Below are 15,452 nucleotides of genomic sequence, written 5' to 3'. Positions count from 1 at the left end.
GCACTAAATGCTTACAGAGTGGGGAACTGCAAAGATGAAGTATTGCCAAGAGCAGTACAAACAATTACAAAACTGGGAGAAAAAAGAAACCACCAGGGGTTGGGGATTTGGCTCAGTGGTAGAGCGCTTGCCTAGCAAGCGCAAGGCTCTGGGTTCGGTCCCCAGCTCCAGAAAAACAAAAAGGAAAAGAAAAAGAAACCACCAGAAACCAGTTCAGAGAGAGACCAATTTCCATCCACTTTGGGGATATTCAACACAGACATAGTAGGGAAATTGGACTTCTGTTTGCAGTGAACCAGTGAAAACTTCCTAAGTCAGCAAAGACTATCAAAGAACAAAATGTTTCTTCTCATATTCTCCCTAGCCCTGAGTTTATCCCCTATTAAAGCCTCCTGCCTTCCAGTGCAAGCTGTGAGTATGTGAAGATTCATTATCATTATTGATGGGAGAGGCTGGGGACAAGGGCTCAAGAGCTCCTGAGTTTCCTCTTCAAGCATATCTTTGTAACACAGTGGGGTTTTCTAAGATAAAAGAGGTTAGGAAAAAATGTTCATAGAAAAGCAAGCAAGGAAGATATGCTTTAAGAGTAATAGACACTTGAGCCAGGAGAAATTAGACTGAAGTCTCTGAGGTACTGGGAGAAATAAATAGGGACATCTGTGAGAAAAATTAGAACAATATAAAAACTATAAAACATAGTGGAAATCTATGCTGTAAATTAAACCCTTATTTGACTTCTTTTCTGAGTGGTAAGAAATGGGTGTCAGGGAAGGTTGTCCACAGAGTAGCCACTTACTGTCTCACCACTTATCACAAAGCACCAGAAGTCAATTAGCACGAAGTCCAACTGAATACCTTGTTTTGGAACTCTCACTTCTTTGGTATTTTGTTCTTGAATAGTTTTAATTGAAATAGAATGACGTGACTTTCACCCTCCCTCTAGCATGTCCCAACTGCTTTATATCATAAATGCTTCACATTAATCCTTCCAAGAAACACAAGTAATTAAAACACACCATTGCGATGAAAGTAAATATCATTTATTAGACAGAAGCTAGATGCCCAAAGGCCTTCGTCATTTCCCCCACAGTTGACAGTTGTTCTCTGGGGGACACATAACCTTTGTGCATAGACAACAGCAAGAAAGGAGGCTTAGTGGTACTTGTGAGCCAGGGCACTGGCCACTCCAGCCACCACCTTCTGGAAGGCAGTCTGTGCACAGGGGGTGAATTCCTTGCCCAGGTGGTGGCCCAGCACAATCACAATCATATTGCCCAGGAGCTGTGGGAAGAGGGAAGATGTTTCAACATGAAGTAGAACAACAATATCAGACACTGCAGGCCCATTTCAAATGGAGTTTGCAGTTATAATCTTAAAAGATAGGCAGAATGACTACTGAGTTCTCCTGGTCAATTTTGATAAGAATTCTTCTAGCAGACAAAATTTATATGCAAAATATATTCTTCCCTACCATCTAAGCCTGAAAGCCAATTATTGTTCTACTATTCCTTACAGCTGTGGAATGAGTGAATCATTTATCTTTACGTCCTCAGAGTAAAGTAGCAGGAAACACTTGAAACAAAAGAGAAAGTACATAAAAGATGTACTTTAAAACTGCAACTGAAAATTAACAGTTTACCAAAGAAAGAGGAAATGACAACATAGAAGAACAGAGTGAGAGGGAAAAGTGATTGTGAGTAGAGGATAAAATAACTGGACTCCTGTCAACACTCCACAGGGCACACCCACACATCATCATCAAAAGTGCTCCCTAGAGTGATTTCCTCTTTCCTTCTGATAGGAAGGTAAGCAGGAAAGCCACAGGAAGAACACCCAGGGGGAGCCCATCAGACTCACCCTGAAGTTCTCAGGATCCACATGCAGCTTGTCACAGTGCAGTTCACTCAGATGAGCAAAGGTGCCCTTGAGGTTGTCCAAGTGTTTCAGGCCATCATTGAAGGCGTCTATCACCTTCTTGCCATGGGCCTTCACCTTGGGGTTACCCATGATAGCAGAGGCAGAGGACAGGTCCCCAAAGCTATCAAAGTACCTCTGGGTCCAAGGGTAGACAACCATCAGCCTACAAAGGGAAACATAGCCAGGAGACAATAAAAGTTAGTGCCTGCTGGAAAGCCGACCTCTGTCTCCAAGCACCAAACTTCTACTTAGGAGCTACCTTGTAACCTGGATACCAACCTGCCAAGGGCCTCAGCGCCAACATTATCAGGGTTCACCTTTCCCCACAGGCCACTAACAGTAGCCTTCTCAGCATCAGTTAGGTGCACCATGGTGTCTGTTCCTGAGGTTGCGAGTCAACACAACAGTATCAGAAGCAATTATAAGAAGCTACTGGTTCTGTTCTGCTTTATATGCAGATCCTCCTGATCACTCTGTCCTGTGTGAGCAGATTGGCCAATGTGAGGGTGTGCCTCTGCAGGGTGAGGCTTCAGAGATGATAGCCATACCTACTCAGGGTGGCTATGGTACAGGCTTAGGCATATGAGTTCCAGTTCCTCACTCTGAATAGTGTGTGTTCTTACCCTTGCAGCAAACTCTGTCCCTAAAACATCTTTAAATTTTGTATTAATGAATTTTTGCATTAATAACATAATTTGTCTCTTAGATATTACCTCTTCGATATTGTTTACTATAAAAATGAAAATTTAAAGCCATTTATACATGAGAAAATTTGCCTGAATTTTTTTCTTTGTTTTGCTTTTGGGGGGGGTTGTTTCTTTCTTGTTTTTAGTTTGAGTGCATGAGAGGATCTCCCCCCACTAATGTAGATTAGAGAACATAAGAAAAAGACAAAATAATCATTCTTCTATTGGTTTTCTCCATCTTTGGAAGAAATCTTTGGGTAGGAAAATAAATATGTATTCATTTACTTCAAGTATGTTTTATGTGTTTCCTTGTTTCTATAAGTTGTTCATTTAGTCAGGTAATTTGGAGGAAGTAGCATGCAGCTGAATTGATCATGCCTTGGATATTTCTCTCTCTTTTAGACCTTGAGATGGAGAAACGGAAACAAAGAACTCTCAATGCAGAAAAAAATGAATTCAAAGCTAGCTGTACCCAAAGATTAGTAGTAATTTTCACAGAACCCATTATCTAGAAGGAAAGATTGAATGGTCCAGCTCTGTTTTTCTCTGTCATCATCTGCAGATGTCTGGAATATCAGAAGGACTCCCTGTCACTTAAATGGAAAGTTTCGTGAAAGAGAAAGGGTGAAGAAAAGGAGAGAGAGAGAAAAGAAGGGAAAATAGAAAGAGACAAAGAAAGAGGGAGGGAAAGAAGAAAGGTTTTCCTACTGACAAGGAAATCCAGTAGCAAGGAGCTTGAATGACTTTCTCCCTGTGTTTTTCCTGTGTTCAAGATTCTCTCTCTCTCTCTCTCTCTCTCTCTCTCTCTCTCTCTCTCTCTCTCTCTTCTCACTTCCCTCACCCTCACTGATTCAGTCACTCATTCTGCTTCCATGTGTATACTATGTTTGCATAGAGTCATTTTCTTGCTTGATAGTCCTTACCTAGTCCAATTGGCTCTCTCTATATATTTGCCATTACTCTTAAATTATTCAAGTTTCATCTTCATGCCCTTCCAGTCTCATTTTACTTCCATCCTCAAAACTCTAACATAAAATGTCCTCAACTTTTCATGCTACGAAAAGCTAAATTTCTGATGTTAAAAACCCCACAAAGCCTTAAATAAGCTCTGAGGTTCACACAAAGAGAAGACATGAAAGGAGGAGGAGGACCTCAGAAGGGAGGCTTCAGCATGAGAGGATGAGGGAGGGACATAGGGTGAGAATGACTCATGTGTGTGAGAGAGATATGTGAAAGTGTTGAACCATGAAGAGAAGTAGCAAGCACTTCTTAGCAGTAGGTTAGCTCAGCTCTTGCTCTGTCTCTGCTTCTCTGTCTCTCTCCATCTCTGTCTCTCTATCTGTCTGTCTCTGTTTCTCTCTGTCTCTCTGTCTCTCTGTCTCTCTCTGTCTCTCTCTCTCTGTCTCTCTCTCTCTCTCTCTCTCTCTGTCTCTCTCTCTCTCTCTGTTTTTCTCTCTCTCTCTCTTCCTATCCCTATGAGTCCTGTTTACTTGTTTAGTCATTCATGTTCTGGTCGAGTCCTCAACTCCTCTGCCTCCTAGAATTCTTCCTCTTCCTCTTCTTTGGGGATCCTGTTGCTCTTCCTAGTGTTTGACTGTGGCTCTGTATCTGCTCCTATCCGTTGTTGGATGATGACTCTCATGATGACTGAACTGGGCACCAATCTATGAGTATATGAGAATGTCATCAGGAATCATTTCATTGACTTTTTTAAGAAGCTTCTGTCAGTCATGTTAGGCTCTATCCTGGATGACCAGACTGACTACCTCTGGTTCTTACTTCATGCCTGATTTTTAGGAAGATTTTCCTTGCTCAGGAATGTAAGATTATGCTTCCTGAAATGATTCTGGAGTAGCTCTATCTCTGTCCTGAAAGCCTGTGAATTTTTGGAACTCTCAGTACTACTGGATGTGTAGTTACTAGATAACTTTTAAAAACACATTCTGCAAAGTGTCTTTGTTTCTTAGAAAAGGAGTGTGGGAGAATTTGCATCCACACCTCCAGCTCCAGTTGATCCAGAGGGTAACATTCAACCAGGCCTCTGGTTCTTCTTACAGATCCAGAGAGTATTACTGGACTAGAACCCACCCCCACTTCACCAGGACCTAGAAGCAATGTGGGAAAAGCTACCAGCTCCATCTGCTTCAGAGAAAAATGAAACTAATACATTATAATTAGGATTCAGTCAAGGAGTCCAACTGTGAAATGATGTACACCACCATCTAGCTCTCTTTGAACCAGTGTCTACTACTAATGTTCATCAAACCAAGAAAAAAGTAGGCAAGGGCTCTACCTACTGCAAAGGGGATTGCTCATCCTACCCTTCTAGCTAGGCAAAAGTCCTACTTATAGGAATTATGGGACAGTTATAAAAAGTTTAAATGGAAGACACTGCTTTGAGAACAATGGTATATAGATTTTAGAGCACTGGATGCTGCATTCAAGAGGGACATGAAATACCTGGGCTCAGAACTATTTTAATGGGTCCTACATTTTATTCTTTATGGTTTCTAGTTTCTCATTTTACTCTAAGTCTTTAGTTCATGTAGAGTTGCATTTTTATGCCTTATGACAAGGGCTCAATCTCATAATATTTGGGTTATTTTATTCTGTGCCTATACAGATCGTTCTGTAAATAAAGGTCACGTATTAATGTAATCATCTCAAAATCTTACTGTAACAGAGAGTAGAGTAAAGAAAACTTGGAACGTATATTTTGTTTCCAGAATTGAGCATAACCTGGATGGTTATAGAAAGAAAAAGAAATTGAGGGTATATTACCTATTGTGTTAATTCTAGTAACTCCATGAGAATAAAAGTTGTCTGACTCTATTAACAAGAAATTTGACATCAGCCCATTCCTGGATATTGAAGATATATTTATTAAGAAAAATAAGTGCTTTCATCTAAGGGATATTGCATAAGACACCAGTAATGAGCCTTAAAAACTAGGTTTTCTTATTCTCTCTAGTCTTTTTTATTATTATTTTTATAACATTTAATGTTAATGTAAGCAATGAAAAAATTACAAAAAACAAAATATAATATCAGTTATCAACATCTTTAACTGGTCTTAAATATTTCATTTGTTGACTATTTTTATTTATTATTGAATAATTTCTGTATTTACATTTCAAATGTTATTCCCTTTCCCCTCCTCCCCCTACTTCTAGGAAGATACTCCCACCCAATCATTCCCAACTTAATACACTAACATTCTCCTATGCTGGGGAAACCAGTCTTCACAGGATCAAGAGCTTCTCCTATTGATGCCAGACACTACCATCCTCTGCTGCATATGCAGCTGAAGGCATGGGTCCCTCCATGTATATACTCTTTTGTTGGTGGTTTAGTCCCGAGGGATTCTGAATAATTGATATTGTTGTTCTTCCTATGGGGTTGAAAACCCCTTCAGCTCCTTCAGACCTTTCTCTAACTCCTCCAATGGGGTCCCCATGCTCAGTTGGATGGTTAGCTACAAGTGTCCTCATCTATAAAACTCTGGCAGAGCCTTCCAGGAGAAATCAATAACAGATTCCTGTCAGCAAGCACTTGTTGGCATCAGCAATAGTGGCTGGATTTGGTGGCTGCATATGGGATGGATCTCCAGGTAGGACAGTCACAGGATGACCTTTCTTTTAGTTCCTGCTCCACTCTTTGTCCCTGTATTTCCTCCTTTAGGTATTTTGTTCACCCTTTTAAGAAGGACTTAAGCATCCACATTATGGTCTTTCTTTTTCTTGGGCTTCATATAGTCTGTAATTATTTTTTGGGAATTCCAGGCTTTTAAATTATTTTTTGGGAATTCCAGGTTTTAAATTATTTTTTGGGAATTCCAGGCTTTTAGGCTAATATCCACTTATCAGTGAGTGCATACCAAGTGTGTTGTTTTCTGACTGGGTTACCTCACTCAAGAGGATACTTTCTAGTTCCATCCATTTGCCTCAGAATTTCATGTAGTCATTATTTGCAATAGCTGAGTAGTATTCCACTGTATAAATGTACCATACTTTCTGTATCTGTTCCTCTGTTGAAGGACATCTGAGTTCTTTCCAGCTTCTGCCTAATATAAATAAGGCTGTTATGAACATAGTGGAACATGTGTCCTTGTTACATGTTGGAGCATCTTTTGAGTGTGTGCCCAGGAGTGATATAGTCAGGTCCTCAGGTAGCATTATGTCCAATTTTCTAAAGAACCTCCAGACTTATTTCCAGAGTTGTACCAGCTTGCAAACCACCAGCATCTGCTGTCTCCTGAGTTTCTGAACTTAGCCATTCTGACTGGTGTAAGAGTGAATCTCAGGGCTATTTTTATTTGCATTTCCCTGATGAATAAGGATGCTGAACATTTTCTTTAGGTGCTTCTCAGTCATTCAATATTCCTTAGTTGCAAATGTACCCCATTTTCAATAGAATTATTTGGTTCTCTGGAGATTTGAAGTTCTTGTCATACAAATCTTTCGCTTGCTTGGTTAGAGTCACACTGATGTATTTTACATTATTTGTGACTATTGTGAAGGGTGCCATTTCTTATATTTCTCTCATTCTTAACTCCTAACTCAGGCCAGAACATGGTGTGATGTGTGAAGGTCCCAGAGAAAGCACCATTTGAAAACTCATAGTGAATATTGACTGTGGAGGCATGTTGTAACAAACAGAGCACTTCTATTCTCTCTTTAAGCCTACCTCTATTGCTATTGGAGATGTCTAAGGTAACAGATTCAGGAAAAATAATGTAGGTAGGTAAACATGGAGGGAAAACTTTAGAGAAAAGTGGTAATTTTAGGCAAGAAGAATTATTGGCTAGAAATCTGTGAGGTGCTGGGTAGGTAAGAGAAAAGACAAGAAACATTTATGAGGAAAACTAGAGAAAACAAGTAATTTACATAAAATGTAACCAAAATCTAGTGTGTAAATGAAACCATGTCTTGAATTTTTCTTAGGTGTTCAGAGGGGAGCATTAGGAGCTGTGCCTTACAGCTTACTGTCCCAGCATATATCATGAAGCACAAATCATTTATTTCCCCAAGGTCAGAACTGAACCCTCACTACTTTGTATCTTGAAACCTAAGCATGAACCCTTCTATGAGACACAATTAATTTAACACACCATTGCAGTGAAAGTAAATGCCTTTTATTAGTAGGACAGATTTTCAAAGGTCTTTGTCATTTTGACAACTGACAGATGCTCTCTTGGGAACAATTGACCATTGCACAAAGACAAGAGCAGGAAAAGAGGTTTAGTGGTACTTATGAGCCAGGGCACTGGCCACTCCAGCTACCACCTTCTGGAAGGCAGTCTGTGCACAGGGGGTGAATTCCTTGCCCAGGTGGTGGCCCAGCACAATCACAATCATATTGCCCAGGAGCTGTGGGAAGAGGGAAGATGTTTCAACATGAAGTAGAACAACAATATCAGACACTGCAGGCCCATTTCAAATGGAGTTTGCAGTTATAATCTTAAAAGATAGGCAGAATGACTACTGAGTTCTCCTGGTCAATTTTGATAAGAATTCTTCTAGCAGACAAAATTTATATGCAAAATATATTCTTCCCTATCATCTAAGCCTGAAAGCCAATTATTGTTCTACTATTCCTTACAGCTGTGGAATGAGTGAATCATTTATCTTTACGTCCTCAGAGTAAAGTAGCAGGAAACACTTGAAACAAAAGAGAAAGTACATAAAAGATGTACTTTAAAACTGCAACTGAAAATTAACAGTTTACCAAAGAAAGAGGAAATGACAACATAGAAGAACAGAGTGAGAGGGAAAAGTGATTGTGAGTAGAGGATAAAATAACTGGACTCCTGTCAACACTCCACAGGGCACACCCACACATCATCATCAAAAGTGCTCCCTAGAGTGATTTCCTCTTTCCTTCTGATAGGAAGGTGAGCAGGAAAGCCACCGGAAGAACACCCAGGGGGAGCCCATCAGACTCACCCTGAAGTTCTCAGGATCCACATGCAGCTTGTCACAGTGCAGTTCACTCAGATGAGCAAAGGTGCCCTTGAGGTTGTCCAAGTGTTTCAGGCCATCATTGAAGGCGTCTATCACCTTCTTGCCATGGGCCTTCACCTTGGGGTTACCCATGATAGCAGAGGCAGAGGACAGGTCCCCAAAGCTATCAAAGTACCTCTGGGTCCAAGGGTAGACAACCATCAGCCTACAAAGGGAAACATAGCCAGGAGACAATAAAAGTGAGTGCCAGCTGGAATGCAGACCTCTGTCTCCAAGCACCAAACTTCTACTTAGGAGCTACCTTGTAACCTGGATACCAACCTGCCAAGGGCCTCAGCGCCAACATTATCAGGGTTCACCTTTCCCCACAGGCCACTAACAGTAGCCTTCTCAGCATCAGTTAGGTGCACCATGGTGTCTGTTCCTGAGGTTGCGAGTCAACACAACTATGTCAGAAGCAATTATAAGAAGCGACTGGTTCTGTTCTGCTTTATATGCCAAATTCTGCCTCCTGATAACTCTGTCCTGTGTGAGCAGATTGGCCAATGTGAGGGTGTGCCTCTGCAGGGTGAGGCTTCAGAGATGATAGCCATACCTACTCAGGGTGGCTATGGTACAGGCTTAGGCACATGAGTTCCAGGTCCTCACTCTGAATAGTGTGTGTTCTTACCCTTGCAGCAAACTCTGTCTCTAAAACATCTTTAAATATTGTATTTATGAATTTTTGCATTAATAACATAATTTGTCTCTTAGATATTACCTCTTCGATATTGTTTACTATAAAAATGAAAATTTAAAACCCTTTGTACATGAGAAAATTTGCCTGAATTTTTTTGTTTGTTTTGCTTTTGGGGGCGTTGTTTCTTTCTTGTTTTTAGTTTGAGTGCATGAGAGGATCTCCCCCCACTAATGTAGATTAGAGAACATAAGAAAAAGACAAAATAATCATTCTTCTATTGGTTTTCTTCGTCTTTGGAAGAAATCTTTGGGTAGGAAAATAAATATGTATTCATTTATTTCAAGTATGTTTTATGTGTTTCCTTGTTTCTATAATTTGTTCATTTAATCAGGTAATTTGGAGGAAGTAGCATGCAGCTGAATTGATCATGTCTTGGATATTTCTCTCTCTTTTAGTTCTTGAGATGGAGAAATGGAAACAAAGAACTCTCAATGCAGAAAAAAATGAATTCGAAGCTAGCTGTACCCAAAGATTAGTAGTAATTTTCACAGAACCCATTATCTGGAAGGAAAGATTGAATGGTCCAGCTCTGTTTTTCTGTCTGTCATCATCTGCAGATGTCTGGAACATCAGAAGGACTTCCTGTCACTTAAATGGAAAGTTTTGTGAAAGAGAAAGGGTGAAGAAAAGGAGAGAGAGAGAAAGGAAGGGAAAATAGAAGGAGAGAAAGAAAGAGGGAGGGAAAGAAGAAAGGTTTTCCTACTGACAAGGAAATCCAGTAGCAAGGAGCTTGAATGACTTTCTCCTTGTGTTTTTCCTATGTTCAAGAATATTCTCTCTCTCTCTCTCTCTCTCTCTCTCTCTCTCTCTCTCTCTCTCTCTCCTCACTTCCCTCACCCTCACTGATTCAGTCACTCATTCTGCTTCTATGTGTATACTATGTTTGCATACAATCATTTTCTTGCTTGATAGTCCTTACCTAGTCCCATTTGCTCCTTCTCTATATTTGTCATTACTGTTAAATTATTCAAGTTTCATCTTCATGCCCTCCCAGTCTCATTTTACCTCCATCCTCAAAACTCTAACATAAAATGTCCTCAACTTTTCATGCTAAGAAAAACCAGTCTTCACAGGACCAAGAGCTTCTCCTATTGATGCCAGACAATACCATCCTCTGCTGCATATGCAGCTGGAGGCATGGGTCCCTCCATGTATATACTGTTCTGTTGGTGGTTTAGTCCTGAGGGATTCTGAATAATTGATATTGTTGTTCTTCCTATGGGGTTGAAAACCCCTTCAGCTCCTTCAGACCTTTCTCTAACTCCTCCAATGGGGTCCCCATGCTCAGTTGGATGGTTAGCTACAAGTGTCCTCATCTATAAAACTCTGGCAGAGCCTTTCAGGAGAAATCAATATCAGATTCCTGTCAGCAAGCACTTGTTGGCATCAGCAATAGTGGCTGGATTTGGTGGCTGCATATGGGATGGATCTCCAGGTAGGACAGTCACAGGATGACCTTTCTTTTAGTTCCTGCTCCACTCTTTGTCCCTGTATTTCCTCCTTTAGGTATTTTGTTCACCCTTTTTTTTTTTTTTTTTTTTATTATTATTAACTTGAGTATTTATTATATACATTTTGAGTGTTATTCCCTTTTTCCGTTTCCGGGCAAACATCCCCCTCCCCCTCCCCTTCCTTATGGGTGTTCCCCTCCCAACCCTCCCCCATTGCTGCCCTCTCCCCAACAGTCTAGTTCACTAGGGGTTCAGTCTTAGCAGGACCCAGGGCTTCCCCTTCCACTGGTGCTCTTACTAGGATATTCATTGCAACCCTACGAGGTCAGAGTCCAGGGTCAGTCCATGTATAGTCTTTGGATAGTGGCTTAGTCCCTGGAAGCTCTGGTTGGTTGGCATTGCTGTACATATGGGGTCTCGAGTTCCTTCAAGCTCTTCCAGTTCTTTCTCTGATTCCTTCAACAGGGGTCCTGTTCTCAGTTCAGTGGTTTCCTGCTGGCATACGCCTCTGTATTTGCTGTATTCTGGCTGTGTCTCTCAGGAGCGATCTGCATTCACATTTTGATCATCCGTCTTGAGTTTCATTTGTTCTAGGCATCTAGGGTAATTCAAGCATTTGGGCTAATAGCCACTTATCAATGAGTACATACCATGTATGTCTTTCTGTGATTGGGTTAGCTCACTCAGGATGATAGTTTCCAGTTCCAACCATTTGCCTACAAATTTCATAAAGTCATTGGTTTTGATAGCTGAGTAATATTCCATTGTGTAGATGTACCACATTTTCTGTATCCATTCCTCTGTTGAAGGGCATCTGGGTTCTTTCCAGCTTCTGGCTATTATAAATAAGGCTGCGATGAACATAGTGGAGCACGTGTCTTTTGTATATGTTGGGGCATCTTTTGGGTATATGCCCAAGAGAGGTATAGCTGGATCCTCAGGCAGTTCAATGTCCAATTTTCTGAGAAACCTCCAGACTGATTTCCAGAATGGTTGTACCAGTCTGCAACCCCACCAACAATGGAGGAGTGTTCCTCTTTCTCCACATCCTCGCCAGCATTTGCTGTCACCTGAGTTTTTGATCTTAGCCATTCTCACTGGTGTGAGGTGAAATCTCAGGGTTGTTTTGATTTGCATTTCCCTTATGACTAACGATGTTGAACATTTCTTTAGGTGTTTCTCAGCCATTCGGCATTCCTCAGCTGTGAATTCTCTGTTTAGCTCTGAACCCCATTTTTTAATAGGGTTATTTGCCTCCCTGCTGTCTAACTTCTTCAGTTCTTTGTATATTTTGGATATAAGCCCTCTATCTGTTGTAGGATTGGTAAAGATCTTTTCCCAATCTGTTGGTTGCCGTTTTGTCCTAACCACAGTGTCCTTTGCCTTACAGAAGCTTTGCAGTTTTATGAGATCCCATTTGTCGATTCTTGATCTTAGAGCATAAGCCATGGGTGTTTTGTTCAGGAGATTTTTTCCAGTGCCCATGTGTTCCAAATGCTTCCCTAGTTTTTCTTCTATTAGTTTGAGTGTATCTGGTTTGATGTGGAGGTCCTTGATCCACTTGGACTTAAGCTTTGTACAGGGTGATAAGCATGGATCGATCTGCATTCTTCTACATGTTGACCTCCAGTTGAACCAGCACCATTTGCTGAAAATGCTATTTTTTTCCATTGGATGGTTTTGGCTCCTTTGTCAAAAAATCAAGTGCCCATAGGTGTGTGGGTTCATTTCTGGGTCTTCAATTCTGTTCCATTGGTCTATCTGTCTGTCTCTGTACCAATACCATGCAGTTTTTATCACTATTTGTTCACCCTTTTAAGAAGGACTTAAGCATCCACATTATGGTCTTTCTTTTTCTTGAGCTTCATATAGTCTGTAATTATTTTTTGGGAATTCCAGGCTTTTAGGCTAATATCCAAGAGAGTGCATACCAAGTGTGTTGTTTTCTGACTGGGTTACCTCACTCAAGAGGATACTTTCTAGTTCCATCCATTTGCCTCAGAATTTCATGTAGTCATTATTTGCAATAGCTGAGTAGTATTCCACTGTATAAATGTACCATACTCTCTGTATCTGTTCCTCTGTTGAAGGACATCTGAGTTTTTTCCAGCTTCTGCCTAATATAAATAAGGCTGTTATGAACATAGTGGAACATGTGTCCTTGTCACATGTTGGATCATCTTTTGAGTGTGTGCCCAGGAGTGATATAGTCAGGTCCTCAGGTAGCATTATGTCCAATTTTCTAAAGAACCTCCAGACTTATTTCCAGAGTTGTACCAGCTTGCAAACCACCAGCATCTGCTGTCTCCTGAGTTTCTGAACTTAGCCATTCTGACTGGTGTAAGAGTGAATCTCAGGGCTATTTTTATTTGCATTTCCCTGATGAATAAGGATGCTGAACATTTTCTTTAGGTGCTTCTCAGTCATTCAATATTCCTTAGTTGCAAATGTACCCCATTTTCAATAGAATTATTTGGTTCTCTGGAGATTTGAAGTTCTTGTCATACAAATCTTTCGCTTGCTTGGTTAGAGTCACACTGATGTATTTTACATTATTTGTGACTATTGTGAAGGGTGCCATTTCTTATATTTCTCTCATTCTTAACTCCTAACTCAGGCCAGAACATGGTGTGATGTGTGAAGGTCCCAGAGAAAGCACCATTTGAAAACTCATAGTGAATATTGACTGTGGAGGCATGTTGTAACAAACAGAGCACTTCTATTCTCTCTTTAAGCCTACCTCTATTGCTATTGGAGATGTCTAAGGTAACAGATTCAGGAAAAATAATGTAGGTAGGTAAACATGGAGGGAAAACTTTAGAGAAAAGTGGTAATTTTAGGCAAGAAGAATTATTGGCTAGAAATCTGTGAGGTGCTGGGTAGGTAAGAGAAAAGACAAGAAACATTTATGAGGAAAACTAGAGAAAACAAGTAATTTACATAAAATGTAACCAAAATCTAGTGTGTAAATGAAACCATGTCTTGAATTTTCTCTTAGGTGTTCAGAGGGGAGCATTAGGAGCTGTGCCTTACAGCTTACTGTCCCAGCATATATCATGAAGCACAAATCATTTATTTCCCCAAGGTCAGAACTGAACCCTCACTACTTTGTATCTTGAAACCTAAGCATGAACCCTTCTATGAGACACAATTAATTTAACACACCATTGCAGTGAAAGTAAATGCCTTTTATTAGTAGGACAGATTTTCAAAGGTCTTTGTCATTTTGACAACTGACAGATGCTCTCTTGGGAACAATTGACCATTGCACAAAGACAAGAGCAGGAAAAGAGGTTTAGTGGTACTTGTGAGCCAGGGCACTGGCCACTCCAGCTACCACCTTCTGGAAGGCAGTCTGTGCACAGGGGGTGAATTCCTTGCCCAGGTGGTGGCCCAGCACAATCACAATCATATTGCCCAGGAGCTGTGGGAAGAGGGAAGATGTTTCAACATGAAGTAGAACAACAATATCAGACACTGCAGGCCCATTTCAAATGGAGTTTGCAGTTATAATCTTAAAAGATAGGCAGAATGACTACTGAGTTCTCCTGGTCAATTTTGATAAGAATTCTTCTAGCAGACAAAATTTATATGCAAAATATATTCTTCCCTATCATCTAAGCCTGAAAGCCAATTATTGTTCTACTATTCCTTACAGCTGTGGAATGAGTGAATCATTTATCTTTACGTCCTCAGAGTAAAGTAGCAGGAAACACTTGAAACAAAAGAGAAAGTACATAAAAGATGTACTTTAAAACTGCAACTGAAAATTAACAGTTTACCAAAGAAAGAGGAAATGACAACATAGAAGAACAGAGTGAGAGGGAGAAGTGATTGTGAGGAGAGGATAAAATAACTGGACTCCTGTCAACACTCCACAGGGCATATCCACACACCGTCATTAAAACTGCTCCCTAGAGTTGCTTCCTCTTTCCTTCTGATAGGAAGGTGAGCAGGAAAGCCACAGGAAGGACACCCAGGGGGGAGCCCATCAGACTCACCCTGAAGTTCTCAGGATCCACATGCAGCTTGTCACAGTGCAGTTCACTCAGATGAGCAAAGGTGCCCTTGAGGTTGTCCAAGTGTTTCAGGCCATCATTGAAGGCATCTATAACCTTCTTGCCATGGGCCTTCACCTTGGGGTTACCCATGATAGCAGAGGCAGAGGACAGGTCCCCAAAGCTATCAAAGTACCTCTGGGTCCAAGGGTAGACAACCATCAGCCTACAAAGGGAAACATAGCCAGGAGACAATAAAAGTGAGTGCCGGCTGGAATGCAGACCTCTGTCTCCAAGCACCAAACTTCTACTTAGGAGCTACCTTGTAACCTGGATACCAACCTGCCAAGGGCCTCAGCGCCAACATTATCAGGGTTCACCTTTCCCCACAGGCCACTAACAGTAGCCTTCTCAGCATCAGTTAGGTGCACCATGGTGTCTGTTCCTGAGGTTGCGAGTCAATACAACTATGTCAGAAGCAATTATAAGAAGCTACTGGTTCTGTTCTGCTTTATATGCAGATCCTCCTCATCACTCTGTCCTGCTTGAGCAGATTGGCCAATGTGAGGGTGTGCCTCTGCAGGGTGAGGCTTCAGAGATGATAGCCATACCTACTCAGGGTGGCTATGGTACAGGCTTAGGCATATGAGTTCCAGGTCCTCACTCTGCATAGTGTGTGTTCTTACCCTTGCAGCAAA

At 41.0% G+C, this 15,452-nt stretch overlaps 3 protein-coding genes across 3 annotated transcripts; all 3 read right to left on the bottom strand.

Annotated features, from left to right (window-relative positions):
- Nucleotides 1-1,018: 1,018 nt before the first annotated feature.
- LOC116891799 (hemoglobin subunit beta-2) lies at nucleotides 1,019-2,346 on the bottom strand. Its single transcript, XM_032893153.1, has 3 exons — nucleotides 2,185-2,346; nucleotides 1,858-2,080; nucleotides 1,019-1,281 (listed from the first exon to the last, which is right to left on the bottom strand). Exons 1-3 carry the CDS (start codon nucleotides 2,286-2,288, stop codon nucleotides 1,153-1,155), a joined length of 456 nt encoding a protein of 151 aa, XP_032749044.1. The 5' UTR covers nucleotides 2,289-2,346; the 3' UTR covers nucleotides 1,019-1,152.
- A 5,369-nt stretch (nucleotides 2,347-7,715) lies between these two features.
- Nucleotides 7,716-9,013, bottom strand: LOC116891798 (hemoglobin subunit beta-2). Its single transcript, XM_032893152.1, has 3 exons — nucleotides 8,876-9,013; nucleotides 8,549-8,771; nucleotides 7,716-7,972 (listed from the first exon to the last, which is right to left on the bottom strand). The coding sequence occupies exons 1-3, from the start codon at nucleotides 8,977-8,979 to the stop codon at nucleotides 7,844-7,846; spliced, it is 456 nt and encodes a 151-aa protein (XP_032749043.1). The 5' UTR covers nucleotides 8,980-9,013; the 3' UTR covers nucleotides 7,716-7,843.
- Nucleotides 9,014-13,923: 4,910 nt separating this feature from the next.
- On the bottom strand, nucleotides 13,924-15,210 carry LOC116891797 (hemoglobin subunit beta-2). Its single transcript, XM_032893151.1, has 3 exons — nucleotides 15,085-15,210; nucleotides 14,758-14,980; nucleotides 13,924-14,180 (listed from the first exon to the last, which is right to left on the bottom strand). The coding sequence occupies exons 1-3, from the start codon at nucleotides 15,186-15,188 to the stop codon at nucleotides 14,052-14,054; spliced, it is 456 nt and encodes a 151-aa protein (XP_032749042.1). The 5' UTR covers nucleotides 15,189-15,210; the 3' UTR covers nucleotides 13,924-14,051.
- Nucleotides 15,211-15,452: the final 242 nt, after the last annotated feature.

Source organism: Rattus rattus, chromosome 2, assembly GCF_011064425.1.
Source record: "Rattus rattus isolate New Zealand chromosome 2, Rrattus_CSIRO_v1, whole genome shotgun sequence".
Taxonomy (NCBI): Eukaryota; Metazoa; Chordata; class Mammalia; order Rodentia; family Muridae; genus Rattus; species Rattus rattus.
The sequence above is the reverse complement of the archived record's forward strand: the minus strand, read 5'-3'. Positions and strand labels throughout refer to the sequence as shown.

What these genes read in the sequence shown, in the direction of transcription:
- LOC116891799 (XM_032893153.1), bottom strand. Translation starts at nt 2,288, where the DNA reads ATGGTGCACCTAACTGATGCTGAGAAGGCTACTGTTAGTGGCCTGTGG. An exon ending in CTTGGCAGGTTGGTATCCAG is followed by an intron (nt 2,081 to 2,184) that starts GTTACAAGGTAG and finishes TTCCCTTTGTAG; the next exon opens with GCTGATGGTTGTCTACCCTT. An exon ending in TGGATCCTGAGAACTTCAGG is followed by an intron (nt 1,282 to 1,857) that starts GTGAGTCTGATG and finishes CTCTTCCCACAG; the next exon opens with CTCCTGGGCAATATGATTGT.
- LOC116891798 (XM_032893152.1), bottom strand. Translation starts at nt 8,979, where the DNA reads ATGGTGCACCTAACTGATGCTGAGAAGGCTACTGTTAGTGGCCTGTGG. An exon ending in CTTGGCAGGTTGGTATCCAG is followed by an intron (nt 8,772 to 8,875) that starts GTTACAAGGTAG and finishes TTCCCTTTGTAG; the next exon opens with GCTGATGGTTGTCTACCCTT. An exon ending in TGGATCCTGAGAACTTCAGG is followed by an intron (nt 7,973 to 8,548) that starts GTGAGTCTGATG and finishes CTCTTCCCACAG; the next exon opens with CTCCTGGGCAATATGATTGT.
- LOC116891797 (XM_032893151.1), bottom strand. Translation starts at nt 15,188, where the DNA reads ATGGTGCACCTAACTGATGCTGAGAAGGCTACTGTTAGTGGCCTGTGG. An exon ending in CTTGGCAGGTTGGTATCCAG is followed by an intron (nt 14,981 to 15,084) that starts GTTACAAGGTAG and finishes TTCCCTTTGTAG; the next exon opens with GCTGATGGTTGTCTACCCTT. An exon ending in TGGATCCTGAGAACTTCAGG is followed by an intron (nt 14,181 to 14,757) that starts GTGAGTCTGATG and finishes CTCTTCCCACAG; the next exon opens with CTCCTGGGCAATATGATTGT.